Raw genomic sequence first — 18,752 nt, forward strand, 5'->3', positions numbered from 1 at the left:
TTCATTTCTTATTTTAGGCATCTGTCATCAGTTCTGGGGAATAAGTTTGACCATGGAGCTGAAGCCATTATGCCAACTATCTTTAATTTAATTCCAAACAGTGCCAAAATTATGGCCACTTCTGGTGTTGTAGCTGTTAGGTTAATCATTCGGGTAAGTATTGGCCTTTTCCCCCACTTAATTATAGCACATGAGCCTTTCACATTCCATCACGTGAATTATGGATGCGGTGTATAGTTACTGAGGTGTTGATCATGGACTCATCATTGCTTGTAAATATTGGAGCATCCCCATCTGCTTCTGAGTTTCTACTGTTATTTACATCTCCACATTACGCTCCCTTTCTTTCCTTCCTAATGCCTGGTCATTCCACTCTATATATTTGTGTTTGTGGTTTTGTTACTCACCTGTAATTGTTTTTTACTTAATAGTAGGTAGCAGAGAAACAAAATGTTCTCTTTAGTTCAGCTTTCTAAACATTCATTTACATTTAAGTAATTATTTAAGTAATTTATATACAGGTTTTCAGTAAAATTCAGTTGTTCACAACGGCTTAAAATGAAAGTTCTCCATATCACTGCTCCCCACTCTCAAGTCCCTTTTCCCAGAGGCAGCCCTTGCCGCCGAGGCTTGAGGTTAACCAAAGTCTACCCAGAATATTCTGATTATTGTGGGTTACTTACTTTGTATTACTTTTAGTTCTTACTATTTGCACTGCCTGCTTAATATTAAATTGAAAGCCATTATTGGGTATTTCCATTAAAACAATATCAAAATAAATTGGTCTCATGGCCCCATTTGAACTCACTCGGACCTCTGTTGCTCAGACAATTTAGATTTTATTCCAACTAGTTGTTTTAATTTTAGACTTATTTACATCTCATGTCGGTTTTAGCTCTGTAAATGTTGTTATGGCCTTTGGCAATCTCAGTGATACTCTTTTGTCCTTTTTAAATCAGTGAAATTGTAATCTGAATACATATGTACTTTAGGTAGGTTAGTAAGGAAGTGGTTGTCCTAGTTTTGTTTTTATATTTTCAAGTGTTCGTTTTTTTGTTCTTCTGCACAGCACACACACATCCCTAGGCTAATACCTGTGATAACAAGCAACTGTACCTCCAAGTCTGTTGCAGTTAGAAGGTAAAATTTTAAACAGTTTCTTATTATTTTTGCATTGTTTAAAAACCAAAACGAATTTCAGTAGGAAAAAGTTTGTTTGAAATGTTTAATAGTATTTAAGATTGCTGCAATAAATAACTTTATATTAAGAATTATGATCTAAATAGCCGGGAAAGTAAATTTGGACAACCTTGATTATTTGTGCGTGCATCATTCAAGAGAGAGAATGAATGAATGAATGAATGAATGAATGAGTGTGTGTGTGTGTGTGTGTGTGTTCTTATGTGAGTTAATTGGGGTTTGGGTGGGAGGAGGGGAAAGGATCCTGTGTACATCTTTTCTGATACTGAGGTGTTGATCATGGACTCATCATTGCTTGTAATTATTGGAGCATCCCCATCTGCTTAACTGAGATACTCTCTCTACCTATGTCATTGGTGTCCCCTTTGAAGGAAGACAGTAACTGTGTATGTGCAAGAAAAAAATGAATGGAAGTTGTTTAATAGTAATAGGTAGGAGGAGGTGTGTGTGTTTGCATCTTCTGATAGTGATTTCTGGGATTCTGGATTCTGACCAATCACCTGCTTCTGCACAGTTATGGGAGATACATGCAGAAGATACAGACCTGCGTGGCTAGGTCTTTGTTCCTAACCCCGTTTTGTCTTGGGTCCTGGTGAGCCCAGATCACATGTGAGGAATACAGGCTCTCTCGCTGGGATTTGTGATTCTTGACTCTTGAGTCACAGGGTCTTTGAGAGTCTATTCAGATCTGCAGGCACTCTTACCAGGCAAACGTAAATACACAGGGTGGTTTGTGCAGGTTTTGTGAAGCCTCTCCAGGGACTGTGTCAGGAGCTTTATAGTGTACATAACAGGCAGCAGCCTCCTGGCTCCATCCTGCAGGGCGGTGTCTTGATTCTAGCCCAGCCGTGGGCAAACTACGGCCTGCGGGCCGGATTCGGCCCGTTTGAAATGAATAAAACTAAAAAAAAAAAGACCGTACCCTTTTATGTAATGATGTTTACTTTGAATTTATATTAGTTCACACAAACACTCCATCCATGCTTTTGTTCCGGCCCTCCGGTCCAGTTTAAGAACCCATTGTGGCCCTCGAGTCAAAAAGTTTGCCCACCCCTGTTCTAGCCAGTGAAAGAGCCCTCCCCCCACAGGCTTCCACCCAGTCACGTTAGCTGCCTGCTGTTCCCGCCTTCCCTGGGGTGTCATGTTGGTCCTGCCAGGTCTCCATGGATAGGGGATCCTTTTAAGCATGAGGTGGCCCCATATCCATCTTACGGGCACATGGCAGCCATGCAGAAGGAAAGGGCAATCATCCAACTGTATGAATCAAGAAAGAAATGTGCTCCTCCCACTGAAAAAGCTTAATTTTGAGCTGCAAGGCCAAATTGCATAGAGCTGAGGAAGCAGCCTGCCCTGGACCCACTCAGCTCTCCCTGGGATCAGCGCAGAGCGGCTTCGCCTCTCCTAGAGCTCAGCGTGCGAGGCAGCAGGGACGGGGCTGCCAGTGGGTCCCGAGGAGGCAGGCTTGGGGAGGAGCATTGCCTTGTCCCACGTACTGACTATTTGGCCTGTTAGGAATGAGAGGACCCTGTGCAGAGTTGTTCTGCGGGGCCACAGTCACGTAGGTGAAAGGGTTCGGCACTTAGTAAAAGCTTAATGGATGGTAACCCGTGTTAGAATTTGCTGCTGCTGCTGCTATTGTCTTACTGTTGTTGTAGGTTTCCTAGAGAAGTGCAGAGGTGTTTTCCTTTGTGTAAGGCAGAGTTGCTGCAGTGAGCTGACACCCATCTTTGTGGTGGACATTGCAGGGTGTTTGGTGCAGTAGCCGGCGTGGGCTGCCCTAAAAGACCGTGCACTGGGTGACTGACCGCAGAGATGTACTCAGTTCTGGAGCCGGCGGGCTGCGGGCAGGGTGCCTGATGGGTGGTTCCAAGGAGGGTAGCTTGCAGATGGCAGCCTTCTCTCTGTGTCTTCACATGACAGAGGGAAAGAGAGCAAGCTACCTGGTGTTTCTTCTTAGAAGGATACCAATCCATCCCGAGAGCCTCACTGCACTACCTCCCGAAGGCTCCATCTCCAAATACCATGTACCGGGGATTAGGGCCTCAGTGTATGCATGTTGGGTTAGCACAACTCATTCCGGAGCAGTTAGCAGTTCTGGCCTCTGCTGTGAAATGTGAGTAGCAAACTACAAGCCTTTGACAGTAGGAATTCCCCCCCCCCGCCCCCCATCGATTTCTGAGCCACTCCCAGATTGCTGTTCTGTATTCAGTCAGAGCGAGTACCGTCAGAATCATGTGTCTTAGTGCTGAAGGAATGGGGACCACCTGGCTGTCGCTCTGCCTGTAGAAAGGTATAGAGGGCCCGAGGGGGCAGTGTAACCTGTACCTACCTTCGCTCTCTAGAATTGCTAAGAAATGCATTGCACCACTTCCCTGCCTTCAGAAGTTTATCATTAGTTAGAGATATTAAAACCAGTAACACAAAGCAGTGTAAGAGTGAGTTACAGCATTCAGGGAGAGCAGTGATCAAAACCAGCAGATAACATGCTCAAGAAGCTTCATAGAAAGTGGAAACTTGAGCTGCCTGCTTGAATGATGAGTAGGTGAAGAAGAGACAAGTTCTAACCTGATGTGTTTAATTGGTGATGTGGTTAAATAATGCCAACATGGATAGACTTCTGTGTTTGCTGTAAGTCTAAAAAGTTGAAAACAAAACCTAATTACAGGTGTATTTTTAATTAATACTTAAGACAAGAATTAGTACTAAAGATGGCTGTTTGCATTAAGAGATAAATCCAGTGTGTTTCCTTGGAGAAAGTTTGCTTTGCAAACCCCCAAACTCCCCATGTTACCACCCCTAGGATTGGGGTGAATATCTCTCCTGTGTGCTTTAGAGCCCCTGGTGCTCTAGACACACGGTAACCCTTTTTGTCTGTCGAGCTCCCTGGATTGTGTCTTAGTTACCATCGTATCTCTAGCATCTAGCAGAGGGTAAGGGCTTGTTAAAGATTTACTGAGTGGCTAATTGTATGGATTATGAGGTTTTGAATTAGGAAGATCATGGGAAGGAAAGTCGGGTCATTCGAGAAAGATCACCTTCTGACCTGTTTCCTTGAATGGGTTCCTAAAACCATTAAGATTTCTTCCCACAGAGATGGCTACCCTGGCCTTCACCCAAAGTGGTGATGTCATCCAAAGGAGAGGAGACAGGAATGTTTCAGTGCACAAATCAGACTAAGAAATATCACAGAAGTGAAAAGGCTGAAAGAGAAAGGCTATTGAAAGATTGAGGAGAGGAAAATGGCTGAGTAGCTAGAAAAAAAAGGATTTTAAGCACTACCTAGAACCTTCTTAACAGGAAAATTTGTCAAACACTTTTTGTTTTTCAGGGTGTTTTTTACTTTTTTGTGTGCAAGGCATTCTGTGAAATTAATGCAAAGACCAGTTGCCTGATTCTGTAATATACGTTGCTCTTCTGTGCATGTTTGCGTCTGTATCCACGTATTGTTTGAGGTAGAATAAAACACTTGAGAACAATGCACCCTGTGGGTGATGTTGCTGGGGGGAACGTTTGCATCCTGTCCCTATAGCTAGCTCTGGTTTTTCTTTTGACCACCATAGATGCTTCATTTTTAAAATTTTCTTTGACTTTGTTAATTCTGATCCCATCTTTATGTTCCATTTTTTAAATCATAAAAATTAGAAGTCACTTATCAATTATAAAAAGTAGTGTTGGGTCATTTAAGAAAAAAGCTCTTATTTTCACTAACATACAAATCACTAAGTTACATATTTTTTCTTTACAATTTTCAGACGCTGTTTTGAATTTTTAGATTTACTTTTACAAGAATGGCAAACACATTCACTGGAACGGTGAGCATTCGATTTGCTGTTTTTTTCTCTGAATTGAATCTTGAGATTTAATGACTCAGTGAGTGGTCCACTTTCTATCAGCAATGAAGGAATCTAAGCATTTGTTCTCATGACTACATCTGTTATTTCTACTGCTCTGAGGCACATAATAGCCTGGAGTGAACTTCACTGACTGAAGGATTAGTGTGTCTAGAGGTGTGGGCAGATGTGCACTGTGACAGCCACACGGCCCGGCTGCCCCTTCGCTGACTGGTCCTGCAGCTGGCCTCCTGGCTAAGGTGTTCCGAGCAGCCTGGGTAGATCAGAAAGTCAGCAATTTTCTCTTTATTCAGATTGGTGTTTGGTAAGTTTCACATCATCATAACGAAAACTGGGATTATGACAATTCCTGAAGAATAGAAGCCTGCCTCAGAATTTTGAGTCATTTTTTGTTATTTCTGAGTTAAATTTGGAGAAATAAATGCTGATTTTTGTGCCACTCATTTTTAATGACATATCGTATAATTTGTGAAGACTTTCATAGCATATTAAACTTATTAGAGTGGCATTTTAATAAGTTGAGTGCTCCTGGGAGGCCCATCCATGCTGCAGTGGTCAGAGATGAAACGAAGCTGAGGTCCCTGGGGCACATTTTCACCTGGACATACTTTGCATCTAGAAGATAGTCTGACATTTTTTTTCAATACTTTCTTGGTTTTTAATCTCATAGTAGTACTAGTATATCCTCTTTATTTGGTGGCAGCTTTGGAATTTAGAGGAAAGTGGAATGAGGATTTAATGTGGGGACAAGTGAAGAGAATAGAAAAGCACGAAGAACTCAGATGTAGCCTCATGTATTCATTCACCTTCCAGCTCTGTGTTTGTCACTAAATATTGAATAAATGAAGGAGTGAGGGAAAGACTGTGAATGGGCTGGTAAAATTGGTAACTGCTCTTTGTTCTGTGAAACTATTCATTCCAGCATTTCCCTTTTTTAAAAACTTTGTTAAATGTCACTGAGACAGTTTGATGATTTCTTCTCACCTAGAGTAGAACATAACTAAAGAGAATACCTATCTATAAAATGCTTACATAATTTTATAAAATTGTTCATGATACATAGTGGAACTTGAAAAAACATTCTCTTTAAATACAGAAATGTGATGCAGATAGCTTCTTTAGTATTAAGATTATAATTGTCTTATTACAAATTTCCATAGAAACTAGTTCTAACTATGGAAAAATGGGATTTTGTTGTTTTGGTTCATAAAAGATTGAGCAAAATAAGTATGGCCTGAAAAAAATCAGCTTTAACTTAAGAAAAAAAAAATCACACCAGAGTGTACAGTTATCAGGGTGCTTGGGTGGGGGTGGGGCACTGGGACAGACCCCGGGCCCCCAGGACACTCTGATGCGGAAGCTGCGTTGTGACTGAAGTACGTCTCACACTTGTTTCCATCTGCACAGCACATACGTTATTAATTGTTGCTGCTCTCTTTTCTAAATGTCTAGGCACATATCAGTATTAGCCGAAACGATAAAGAAGGGAATACATGATGCCGACTCTGAAGCCAGGATAGAAGCCAGAAAGTAAGTGTGTATTTGTACACCACCTTTTCATAGGCTCGGGTATTCTCTGACTCCTTCAGTGAGCCCTGCTAAAGCCAGGCCAGAGTCCACAGCGACTTCTTTCCCCGCGGCCAGAGTCCACAGCGACTTCTTTCCCCGCGGCCAGAGTCCACAGCGACTTCTTTCCCCGCGGCCAGAGTCCACAGCGACTTCTTTCCCCGCGGCCAGAGTCCACAGTGACTTCTTTCCCCGCGGCCAGAGTCCACAGTGACTTCTTTCCCCGCGGTCAGTCACAGTGAGCATCAGGTGGTGGTTGGGGGTGTGCGTCACAGTTAGGGGAGGGGGTGAGCGGAGGCTCAGCGTTGTCCCAGTGATGACTTGCTGCTGCCATCACGTTTGAGGCAGTTCCGCTCCGTTCACAAGGCTATGGCCCCAGACGGTCAGTACTCCCCAGGAGTAATTTTGCACTGTGACCGTGAACACCAGAAGTTTCGTGCTAAGTCTTTCTCAGGCACAGGAGCGCATAGATGAGCACTGCCAGCTTTGCCTGTGGCGGTTTTTTCTGTGCTTTTGTGGTTGATCAGCTCTTCTCCTTGACACAGGTTAAAACCTATTCTTGCCCTAACTGGTTTGGCTCAGTAGATAGAGGGTTGGCCTGCAGACTGAAGGGTCCCGGGTTCGATTCCAGGCAAGGGCACATGCCCAGGTTGCAGGCTCGATCCCCAGTGGGGGCGTGCAGCAGGCAGCCAATCGATGATGCTCTCTCATCATTGATGTTTCTCTCTCCCTCTCCCTTCCTTTCTGAAATCAATAAAAATATATTTAAAAAAATAGCAACAACCCTATTCTTTCTTACAAGCATGGAGTATGGTTATTTTGCTTAGCTGCATTAATACGTCCTGATCACTTACTTCCTGCTCTTTGTTCTCTCAGATAAATTCTATTTCTCTGGTTTCTGAGTTTTTTGGAGGACCTAACTATGACAGTGAAGTGCTCATCACAAGCTCATCTTGGGTGGTTCCTACCAAAGTAACTGAAATAATTAATAGCTGGTAAAAACTATTAGGAAGGTATTTGTTAATGAACTACTTATGCTGTTTTTATCCTTGTATTCTTCCCCTTCCCCAATTCATTGTAGTTCTTTAGTTATCATTTTAAGTAGTTCTGAACATCTTTCCTTTTTTTTTTTGTACACATTATCTAGGGCAATTTTTAAATACTTCAAATCAATGAGTGTCAAATTACATTGATAAAAACTACCATTAGTCCTGGCAGTGTCTCTAAATGGTTAGAGCACCAGCCTGTGCATCAAATGTTTTCAGGTTCAATTCCTGGTCAAGGGCATGTACTACCTGGGTCGCAGGTTCGATCCCTCCCCCCAGTCTGTGTGCTTGCGCGAGGCAACCAGTCAAAAATGTGTCTCACATCCATGTTTTTTTTCTTCTTCTCTTTCTTTCTCTATATCTCTATCTCTCTCTATCTCTATCTATCTCTATCTTTATCTCTATCTCTATCTCTATCTCTATCTCTATCTCTATCTCTCTACCTCTCTTTCTCTCTCTCCCTTCCACGCTCCGAAAATCAATGAAAAAAAAAAATCCTCCCGTGAGGATTGACAAAACAACAAAAACTGCCATTTGTGACTCCCTCGGGTTTTAGGTGTAGTTCTCCATGTTTCAGCTCCCTCTCCCTTAAGGCTCCCCAGTGTTCTTGCAAGGGAGCCTCTTTAATTTCCATTTTGTAATGAGACTGAGATTCAGAGAAGTTCCTGCCCAGTGTCAACACGCCAGCACGTTGTGCGGTCAGCCTCCTTTGTTCATGGTGTCTTCCGCACCCAGGCTCCCGGAGCAGGGAAACAGGCGGCTGGTCCCGGGACGTGTCCTGTCGGGCACGATGCAGAGCTCAGCGAAGCTCCTGCCGCGCCCTCACGTTAGGTAACGGGAAGCTGTGTTTTCCCGAGGTGCTACTGGGGGTTCCACAGTCACTTCAGCAGAGAAGCAGAGCACTTGTACCACACGCTGGAGTCCTCCTACCAGAAGGCCCTGCAGTCCCACTTGAAGAACTCGGACAGCATCGTGTCTTTGCCGCAGTCCGATCGCTCGTCTTCTAGCTCTCAAGAGAGTCTGAAGTAAGGATTCATTCGTGTGAGATTTTATGTTTAAAATCTGCTGCATGAAAACACAAATTCTAGCTGTGTTTTTACATGTACAAGCCTGTTATAAGTCCCCCTTCAGGTGGTTCTGGTACGAGGTAAGACGCCACGGGAATGGTAAGAAATAGGTGGCCTTGGTCCTCGCCATAAGTCGATTTTAGTTACACTGATGTGATGGTTCAGTAGTAGAGTTAGTGTCTTCTGAGAGCCAGCAGTTATAACTGCAGGACAGGCTTGTAAAGGGAGGGCGTTCTGAACCTGAGGCTGAATGTCACGTCACCTTTACTCTGTGTTTCAGCGTCTGTCTCTAGGTGGGACTGCTCTCTGTGTGTTCGCAAGATAGTCCACATTGGAATGGTAAAGCTTTCTCAAACGGGGAGTTTGTAAGATTGTGGGCCAACTTGCCTGAGAAATTCTGAAGACTCCGAAATCATTCTTCATTATCATAATTTCCAGTTATTGATTGTACTTGTATTAATGCAGGTCAAGTGCATATTTGAAAATAAGCAGGTGTCTACTTTATTTCCAGTCGGCCGCTCTCTGCCAAAAGAAGTTCCACTGGAAGTAGCGCCTCTAGAGGTAAGCTGATGGGCCGGGCATTGCGGAGGCTGTGACTCACCTTGGTTAGGGCCGCATGGAAGCCGCCCCAGCCCCTGCCTCTGCCCCTGCCCCAGCCCCTACCCCTGCCTCAGCCCCAGCCCCTGCCCCTGCGCCTGCCCCTGCCTCGGCCCCAGCCCCTGCCCCAGCCCCTATCCCCTGCACCAGCCCCTGCCCCAGCCCCAGCCCCTCCCTCGGCCCAAGCCCCAGACCCTGCCTCGGCCCCAGCCCCATCCCCTATCCCCTGCACCAGCCCTTGTCCCGGCCCCAGCCCCAGCCCCAGCCCCATCCCCTATCCCTTGCATCAGCCCCTGCCTCAGCCCCAACCCCAGCCCCAGCCCCAGCCTCGGCCTCAGCTGGTTTGCATTGTGCACTCCCCAGCAGAGCTCCCCTTCTCCAGGGCCATGAGCTGTGAGGACGGCTTCTTCAGGCAGAAATTAAGCTCTGACCGTTCCTCACACATGTCCCCCCAGCATGTGGATCCTGCCACACGCAGGGGGGGTCCTCCACTCTGGTCACTGGGTCAAGGAGCAAAGACCACGGGGGCTTAGGGCGGCGGGAGTGGGAGGTGTTCCTCCAAGGGAGGGGCCGGTAGTATGAGACACTTTTGCACATGGTGAAGGAATGGCAGGAAGGCCCATTTTTTGGTTCACTTCTCAACATACAGAAAGGGGTCCATCTCTGTGGGCTTTATTGTAAGCCGGGATTCAAAAAGGACAGAGGGAATAAGGCGGGAGTTGCAGTCCCTTTCTCTTTTCCGCAGCTGGGACGGAACTGTCCTCCAGAGGACCAGGGAGAAAAGAGGTGGGCCAGTGCTTGCGTCCAGCGCTTTTTGTTTAAAAACTTGAGAGTTTTGCTGTAAAGAAAAGCAAAAATCACAATTTAAAAAAAAGTGTACAAGTCTAGTGTGGTTCTTGCTAATGTTTCTTTCGTTACCACCACAGCTTCTACCGTCAGCACCAAATCTGGGTCAACGACTGGGTCCCTCCAGCGATCCCGGAGTGACATCGATGTGAATGCAGCGGCCAGTGCCAAGTCCAAAGCCTCGGCTTCAGGCTCCGCGCCCTTCAGCTCTGCAGCGGCCTTGCCTCCGGGCTCATACGCATCCTTAGGTAACCAGCTCTCCGCCACCTTCCCCGTCTGCTCCTTGAGGTGACACTTACCTCTGCTCTGGCTCACTTAGCTAATTCCAAGAGCAGTCCCTGAGGAGCTTGCCACTGTCGCAGGGCTGATGTGTGAGATGAGTGACTGGCCCATTGCAGGTTAGCAGCTCCCTTCCGTCGAGCGTCCCCTTTCTCTGGCGCATCCTGCTTGTTAGTGACCAGCAGGTAACTGGTGCTCACGTGGTGTGTGGCACTGAGCACGGCCTGCCTTCAGCTCCCCTTCCTCAGGGTGGCGCCCATGCGCTCCCTTCCGTATCACCAAAGCTGGGTTTCCTCCCCTCCTGACTTTGGTGGGAGCAGAGCAGGCAGGGTCTAGTGAGGAATTCACCAAAGAGAGTCACTGTACTTAGATATTTTCTAATTTGAAAATGTAATTGGACTGGGAGTGGGGAAGGCTGGGGGTGGGGTGGGGGAGGGGGTGGGGGGAGGGGTGACGGTGGGAGGGTGATGGCGGGAGGGGTCCTTTGAGGCGTGGGGTGGACTTGTTAGCCAGCGTCACCATGCTGTGCAGAAGAGTGTTGTCTCCCCTGTCACTGTGGGAGGAGCGTGCACTTACTCTAATGACAGCCCAAAAGAGTAAAAAAATAATAATTCTCCAGAGAGTGAGTGTCTGACGGAGGGGCAGTGTCTCAGCGGACACAGCGCCTGCTCTCCATTGGCTGGCGGCTTCTTTAATTTTATTTTTGTGCAAGTGAAGTCGTCCAGAGCCAAAATCTGGGGGCTTAGCTGATCAGTTTGATTTTGGATTCTTTGGAAATTAATACAATTTAAACTTTTTGAAACATGGAGACTGAATTATGTGGTTTGCATATTAATTCCAAAATCAGTCCTAAAGTTAATGTCCTAAAAATGTTGTGTACATGGAAGCATAGTGAGAGAACACCAAGCGGAGATCCCGGGCCTGCCACTCATTGGTAACCTGGAGCAGCCATGGAGCCCGCGTCTTCCTGGGCCTTAAATTAGCTACAGTCATAGCCACCCAGCTCAGATATGTGACAGAAAGTCATACAGAAGAGAAAGAAACTGCAGTTATGATAGGAACATTATTAGTTTGAAAGGTAGATGCGCTCTGGAATGTTTGTTAAACCAGTCTCGTGTTCTTGACGGAAATGCCTTATACCTGGGCGGATAGATACATGGATGGATAATACGTTTAGGTTGGGAAGAAACCCACCCGGAGCGCTCCTTTCCTGCCATGAGGCCTACGTAGGAGTCTCTGTGATAGTCTGTTGACAAGCAGTCACAGCAAGAGAGAAGTCAGAACTCCCTCTCCCTCTCCTGCGGTGAAGTGAAGTCATTATGTTCAGTTCAATTCAGTGTTTGAAGTGCTTACCAGTGTTTCCAGTACATTTGTTTCATTGCTAGAAAACTTGAGTAAAAACCATTTAGAGTCCTCAGGAGCCTCTGTTTCCTGTTCACATTGGATGCTGTAACATGGACCCTATTGTAACATAGACTTCCCTCGCTGCTAGGAGAAGCACCCTGGCCTTTTGGCTGATGATGCAGGACTGACCTTGGGAAGCACTGATAACTTTTCAGCCCAGTGTTCCCTCTTCCAATGCTGAGACTGGAGTCTTCTCAGTCTCTCCCCTTTTCCTGACCCTCTCTAACTTTCCTTATGTTCAAAACGACAGCAAACACAGCCACCCTGAAATGCAACCTACCCTTCTGAGGAGTTGTTACCGTTACTCTTAGGCTGACAGTTACACCTGTGCAGAGGTGTAGCATTACAGCTGATGGTCCTTTTCCAAACTTCTAGAGTCCAGACGCATGAGGGACGATGTGGAGTCCGTAGGCCTTGATTCAGGTACCATGTGCAGCTTGGCTGCTGGCGAGTAGCTGGGTAGGCACTGCTAGAGCTAGCTTCTCCGAGCTTCCTTGCCTCTGCCCTTAGTTGACTCTTTAGTAGTTTAGTTTTTAGCCCCATGTCCTCCCCCAACCTCTTCTGCTGGTACCTTGTTCCTTGAAAAAGGAACTCTTAAGAACGTAAGGTTTGGCTGAAAGAAAATCAGCAATCACTATCACTGAGGCCTGCCCTGGGTGCCCTTTTTTGTGCTTTCCAAAGGCAAAAAGCACATGATTCTAACTAAACTGATTTCAAGATAAGCCACTTTACTTGCTTCAGACTCTGCTTCGCTGTTGAACTTGTTTCCTTTTTATTTTAATTTTAAATTGTACTTTTGCTTTTTTAGTAGCTAATAACATTCTGCTTTTTAAGTTTTTAAATGTTACTAACTGTTCCCTGTTACCCCTCCCCTGTTTTTTAATTTGCTTAAAGATGGTACTGCCACTAAAGCGGAGGGTAAGCCGTTTGTGTCTGTGACGGAGGTGTGTCTCCCTTCCACGGCCCTGTGCTCACGAATGTCTCCTCCCACCCCCGTCTCACTGAGGTCCCTGCATGCGACTGCACGCTGCCCCCTGCCCTCCTCATTGTCTCCACTGGTTTCTGCCTCACCTCTACCTGAGTTCTCCCTTCTTGTTCGGTGGTTCTCGTGAATGAGCACTTGAGTATGCTGTTCGTGGTTTCAGCTCTGAGTGCACACTGGGGAGGAGTCGGTGACATTGTGTGTCGCTGGCCCCAGCTGCCGTCTCAGAGCTTGTGACTCCTCAAGCATTTCCTCACCTTTTGTTTCCTTTTGTGTCCTTCTCTTTACTTTTGTGCTTTTGTGGGCCTTCAGGATTTGCTTTCCTGTTTTGAAAATGAATTTGTGTCAATTATTCAGGTTAAAGACGGGTAAAGGTTTTCTACCAGGTAATTTATAGAAATTGTTAAAAATGCATTTCTATCCCCCAGTGATGTGACACCATGCCATTTTTATTTGTAACACTGAGCGTACCCCAGTCATTCATATGTTTTCATTCATTCACTCCCCAGGCATGTAGTAAGTGCCTCTGCGTGCTGCGTCCTCTGCTCCACACAAGGACATAGCACGGTGGCCAGAGTGTCCAGATCCACTTGGTTTGGTTCTGTGCTGTTCTCTAGAAGGCCTCCCTGATTTCGCATTGGCCTTTGGATGTTAGACATGGCCGTCGAGTGTGTGTGGTCTTTGACTAGCACATGCTAGACAAGATCATCCTTTTACAGTCTCTAGAGAGAACGCATGATACTGTTTCACACAGTTGGAATTTAGAATGACCTCGTCTGCTTAAGATAGTGGCTTAGACACACCAACCCTCAGGATAATGGTTTAATAATTAGGGGTGCTCGTTTACTTTCATACATTATTTAGGACTCTAAAAGGCTAACCTGCAGAGCAAACTGGATTTTTGTTGATATGTGTAGTTCACGGTACTTTATTTATGAAGGGAGGGAGAGATAGAAACATCTATGATGAGAGAGAGTCACTGATTTGCTGCCTCCTCTATGCCCATATGGGATCGAGCCCGCAACTCAGGCATGTGCCCCGGCCGGGAATCGAACCCTTGTTACCTCCTGGCTCATAGGATGATGCTCAACCACTGAGCCACGTGAGCCAGGCAGTTCACAGTACTTTTAATCCATATACTACTTCCTAAGATAAACATAGTCCCAAGATCAATGTTCTTCAAACTTCTCATAAAAATTACCTAAAAGAACAGAGGTCCTGTCCTTCCCCTGAATATTCTGATAAAGTTCAAAGCAGCAGGTGAATATGAATTTTCAACAAGCCCCCCCACTGGTGATTTGTGGGGTTGGAGAAGTTTGTGAAATGAAAAGTTACCAAAAATGAAAAATGGAAAAACACCTATGTCATAACGAGAGCCTCATTTGTGATAGGAGCCTGACGCTGGGTGTAATTTTCCGGTTTTAGCTGATAGGAGTAATTATTTATTTTCCTTTCCCATAGAAACCATCTTTAATAGTTTCTCAGCCGAGGTGGAAGGACAGTGTGGAGGGTGGAACACAGTAATGCTGATGAAATGGAAAGTGAAAGACACTGTGAGGGGAATTATATTTTTTCCCCAGAATACCTTGATTGATATGCCTGTATAACACAGTTGAAATAAGTCTGTTATTTTAGCCAACACTGGGATTTTTTTTCCTTTTTAAAAAAATATATATTTTATTGATTTTTTACAAGAGAGGAAGGAAGAGAGATAGAGAGTTAGAAACATCGATCAGCTGCCTCCTTCACACTCCCTCCTGGGGATGTGCCCGCAACCAAGGTATATGCCCTTGACCGGAATTAAACCTGGGATCCTTCAGTCCACAGGTTGACACTCTATCCACTGAGCCAAACCGGTTAGGGCTTTTTTTCCTTTTTAATCAGTTTTCTTTTTACTAGTCAGAGCAAGTTCAGAAATTTGCCTGTTGATGACTGTGCTGACTGACAAGAAGTTTCTTTCTGGTCCTCATTCCAGTGGGGGAGGGAGAACATGTGGGCCCTGAATTGTACCGAGTTCAGAATCAGACAGAGAGGGCTCCTCGAGTGGAGCCCCCGAGCCTTGGTCTCCGTGTCCCAGGGCTTTCCCAGGGCTGTGTGGCTGCTACAGAGCCGACAGCAGAGCCTTGAGCCTGGGTGAGGAGGGGAGGGGCAGGGGGGCCCTGGGAGGCCTGTAGCTCAGTGTCATTCCTCTGTTGCAGCAACATGACTGGGCAGTGATGCTTAAAAAAGCCACAGACAGTTATGAGAAAAAGGCAGCAGTAAATATTACAAAGTGTCTTGTCATAAGTTTCCATGTCTGAAATTTTGGAATCATTATGGGCCTTTTAAAAAATTTATGTAAAAAAATCTGTTAAGCCCTAACCGGTTCGGCTCAGGGGATAGAGCGTCGGCCTGCGGACTGAAAGGTCCCAGGTTCGATTCCGGTCAAGGGCATGTACCTTGGTTGCAGGCACATCCCCAGTAGGAGGTGTGCAGGAGGCAGCTGACCAATGTTTCTCTATCATTGATGTTTCTACCTCTCTATCCCTCTTCCTTCCTCTCTGTAAAAAATCAATAAAATATATTTTAAAAAAATAAAAAATCTGTTAATTTTTACCATCTAGCTCCTGAGATAAGAAGAAATAGGTACTATCATTATTAGGAGACAAAGATGATTTTGAATCAGTGCTTGGATGATCTAAATTTAAAATTCAGACAATACATTTAAATTTTGGCAACTTCATTATTATAGTAATTGAGAAAAATATATATTCTTTGGAGGTTATTTATTATACACATTGAGTAGTCTTTCTAACAGTTATGACTAATTAGAAAAATGTTTTTTGTGATGAACCAAAAGCTCAACTATTGGACAAAAGTTTACTTCCAGGATAGCCTTCAGTGTGTTGTGTTCAGTAATTTTGGGAATTTGGGAAAGGAAGCATTTATGTAGTCTATTATACTGCTCAGGAGAAAGTTTATGACTAGATGTTGAACTTGTATGGCAAATAAATACACTCTAATTTTTTTTAGCTACTATGTTTAGAAAATTTGTTTATTCATATTTTTCCCTGAAATAAGTAATTTCAAGTGAAGCTTTACCATGTTTGAGTGACCTGTGTGGGTACTAATAACTTACGGTTAGTTTCAGAGAATAGACGATCACATGTTATTAAGTATAGTCAGAGGCCGGCATAACTATTGGCGGCTTCGAGGTTACACAGTAGAAACTATGGAGCCTTGTCTGCTTTTCCGAGAGAGGAACCTAGGTCTTAGTTTTACTGAGAACTAAACCATTTGGTATTATTGTACTTATACCCAAGAATTCTGAAGTGTAAGTGGTTGGCTTTTTTGCTGGGGACCAACCCCAGCAGGTCCAGGGGTTCCCCATAGGTGTGGACGGAGTAGGCGAAGAAGGAATGACATGGAGGCAGCATTCAGGTGATCATCATAGTTGGGTTCCTCAGCCAGGTTCTGTTACCAGGTTCTCCAGGTTCTGTTGCCAGGTTCTCCAGCCAGGTTCTCATCTCTAGCCAGGATCTCCAGCCAAGTTCTGGTCAGGTTCTGTCCAGGATCTTTTGCCATGTTCTCTCACTAGGTTCTGTCTCTAGGTTCTGTCTCTCGCCAGGTTCTGTCTCTAGGTTCTGTCTCTCGCCAGGTTCTCTCCCTAGGTTCTCTCTCTAGGTTCTGACTCTAGGTTCTTCAGCCAAGTTCTCTCGCTAGGTTCTGTTTCTAGGTTCTGTGTCTAGGTTCTGACTCTGGGTTCTGACTCTGGGTTCTGTGTCTAGGTTCTTCAGCTAGGTTCTGTTTCTAGGTTCTGTATAGGATCTCCAGCCAAGTCCTATCTCTAGGTTCTGTTTAGGATCTGATGAGGATCTGATGATTATTGTCTTGTTACATCTGTATTTATACCAGTTGATTTTAATCCTGTCAATATCTATTGCAAAGGTTAGGGTGTTTCTTATCTACATTCCAGGGAGTAAAGATTATGTAGCTTAAGCGTGATTGTTTGTAGTTAAAGTGATTACCCGCCTGGCACTTATTTAAGGGGTTGTATCCCCTCCCTAACCTCAGGGGAAAATCCCCACCTGGGGAAACAACCTTTCTCGGAGAGGTGACCTTGGTTAAAACACATAGTGCTAAGGGGAGCAAACATATTAAGAACAGTATGCTATATATGCCAGGTCCCTTGAAACATATGCTGTGCAGACATTTCTTCTCTGCAGTGACTGTGTCAAGCAGCAAGGATGGACCGGCTCCCGGCACTTTTTTTTTTTTTCCACAATGCAAAAATATGTATGTCTGCATATAGAAGTAAAAGAGTGTTACGAGTGTTTATCTTTAAAATATGTAAGGAGCCGAAACCGGTTTGGCTCAATGGATAGAGCGTCGGCCTGCGGACTGAAAGGTCCCAGGTTCGATTCCGGTCAAGGGCATGTACCTGGGTTGTGGGCACATCCCCAGTGGGAGATGTGCAGGAGGCAGCTGATCGATGTTTCTCTCTCATCGATGTTTCTAACTCTCTATCTCTCTCCCTTCCTCTCTGTAAAAAATCAATAAAATATATTTAAAAAATAAAAAATAAAAAAATAAAATATGTAAGGAAAGTTACTCTTTTTGGGAGAGTATTTGTAGGTAGCAAAATTTACAACTGATCAATTTCCCAAATTTTGATTCTGTCAAAAATGCTACCTGTGAGTAGAGGTTGGTTTAATTGTGCCCCTGAGCAATGAGTCGTAAAATAGATCTGTATGCAAAATGTCCCAATATGATGACAGTTGAGATTTACCTAGGAACCTTTTAATTTTTATACCCTCTAAACCAGCGGTTCTCAACCTGTGGGTCGTGAGCCCTTTGGCGGTCCAATGACCCTTTCACAGGGGTCGCCTAAGACCATTCTGCATAGCAGATATTTACATTACGATTCATAACAGTAGCAACATTACAGTTATGAAATAGCAACGAAAATAATTTTATGGTTGGGTTACAACATGAGGAACTGTATTTAAAGGGCCAGAAGGTTGAGAACCACTGCTTTAAATTGAGAGTTGGCTCAGACTTGAAACATATGGGGGACAAAAACCAAAACACCCTACTGTATGAAGCTAAGTGGAAATTTAAAATTACCTTAAGCTAAATGGGATATGGGAAAACCACGCCTGCAAATTAAACCAGGTGCGCAGGTTCCGTTTCCTGATTTGAGGGCTTTTGTAGAAGAATGGCAGTGTGATTGGAAAACTCGTCAGCGGCGCTATTAGAAAGCCACAGACACGGACGTTCTCTCTTTACTCCATGAAAGCCAAAGACTGCACTCCTCTTACAATTCTTTGTTTTCCTCTGGGTCTGCTTTTCTCTGGGTAGATGTGTTTGTCGATGTGCTTGTCCCTCCCTGCAGAATATTTTTTGTTGTACAGGTGTCTAATATCTCTTATTTCTATTTCTCTTACTTACTGTGACTTTCTTTCATATCTACTTCTGTTTGTCATAATACAATACAATACGAATGAATGAATGTGAATATGTCATTAACAAGTCAATACAGAACTGAAGACTATTTTTACTATTTGTTGCATTTATTGAGTGGGCTTTGTATTCCTAAAGACCACAGACTGTTTTATATAGACTCTAAAATGTACACAGGCACTTAACAGTAATAGCACCAACTTAATAAAATGAAAAAACAATGTCTATAAAAGAAATAAATATCTGAGTACAGCATAGTAGAGGCCCTTTAAACTCTGCCCCCAAGAAGGATTTTAAGGATGCGCTGCGGGCTCAGTTACTAAATGAGGTTCGTGAGGGGGGCCGTCAATTAGCCCATGACCTCCCCCGGGGAGATTCTTGATTTGCATAAACACACTTTGGCTTAGGGCTTAGGATCCCTTGAAGAAAGTGGGGGGCCATCGGCCCTCTTAACAGGGGGGGGTTTTGTTGT

The 18,752-nt window shown here is 44.7% G+C and overlaps 1 protein-coding gene across 6 annotated transcripts in view; it reads left to right on the forward strand.

The window, feature by feature from the left end:
• CLASP1 (cytoplasmic linker associated protein 1) overlaps window positions 1–18,752 on the forward strand; it is a 266,904-nt gene that overhangs the window by 135,462 nt on the left and 112,690 nt on the right. For all 6 annotated transcript variants that reach the window (XM_023745324.1, XM_023745323.1, XM_014446407.2 and 3 more), the window contains 7 exons: window positions 18–153; window positions 1,070–1,140; window positions 4,953–5,012; window positions 6,504–6,581; window positions 8,521–8,688; window positions 9,242–9,291; window positions 10,254–10,421. In XM_023745324.1, the coding sequence (XP_023601092.1) occupies window positions 18–153; window positions 1,070–1,140; window positions 4,953–5,012; window positions 6,504–6,581; window positions 8,521–8,688; window positions 9,242–9,291; window positions 10,254–10,421 (731 nt within the window). The remainder of the gene's footprint in view (window positions 1–17; window positions 154–1,069; window positions 1,141–4,952; window positions 5,013–6,503; window positions 6,582–8,520; window positions 8,689–9,241; window positions 9,292–10,253; window positions 10,422–18,752) is intronic.

Source organism: Myotis lucifugus, unplaced genomic scaffold, assembly GCF_000147115.1.
Source record: "Myotis lucifugus unplaced genomic scaffold, Myoluc2.0 scaffold_536, whole genome shotgun sequence".
Taxonomy (NCBI): domain Eukaryota; kingdom Metazoa; phylum Chordata; class Mammalia; order Chiroptera; family Vespertilionidae; genus Myotis; species Myotis lucifugus.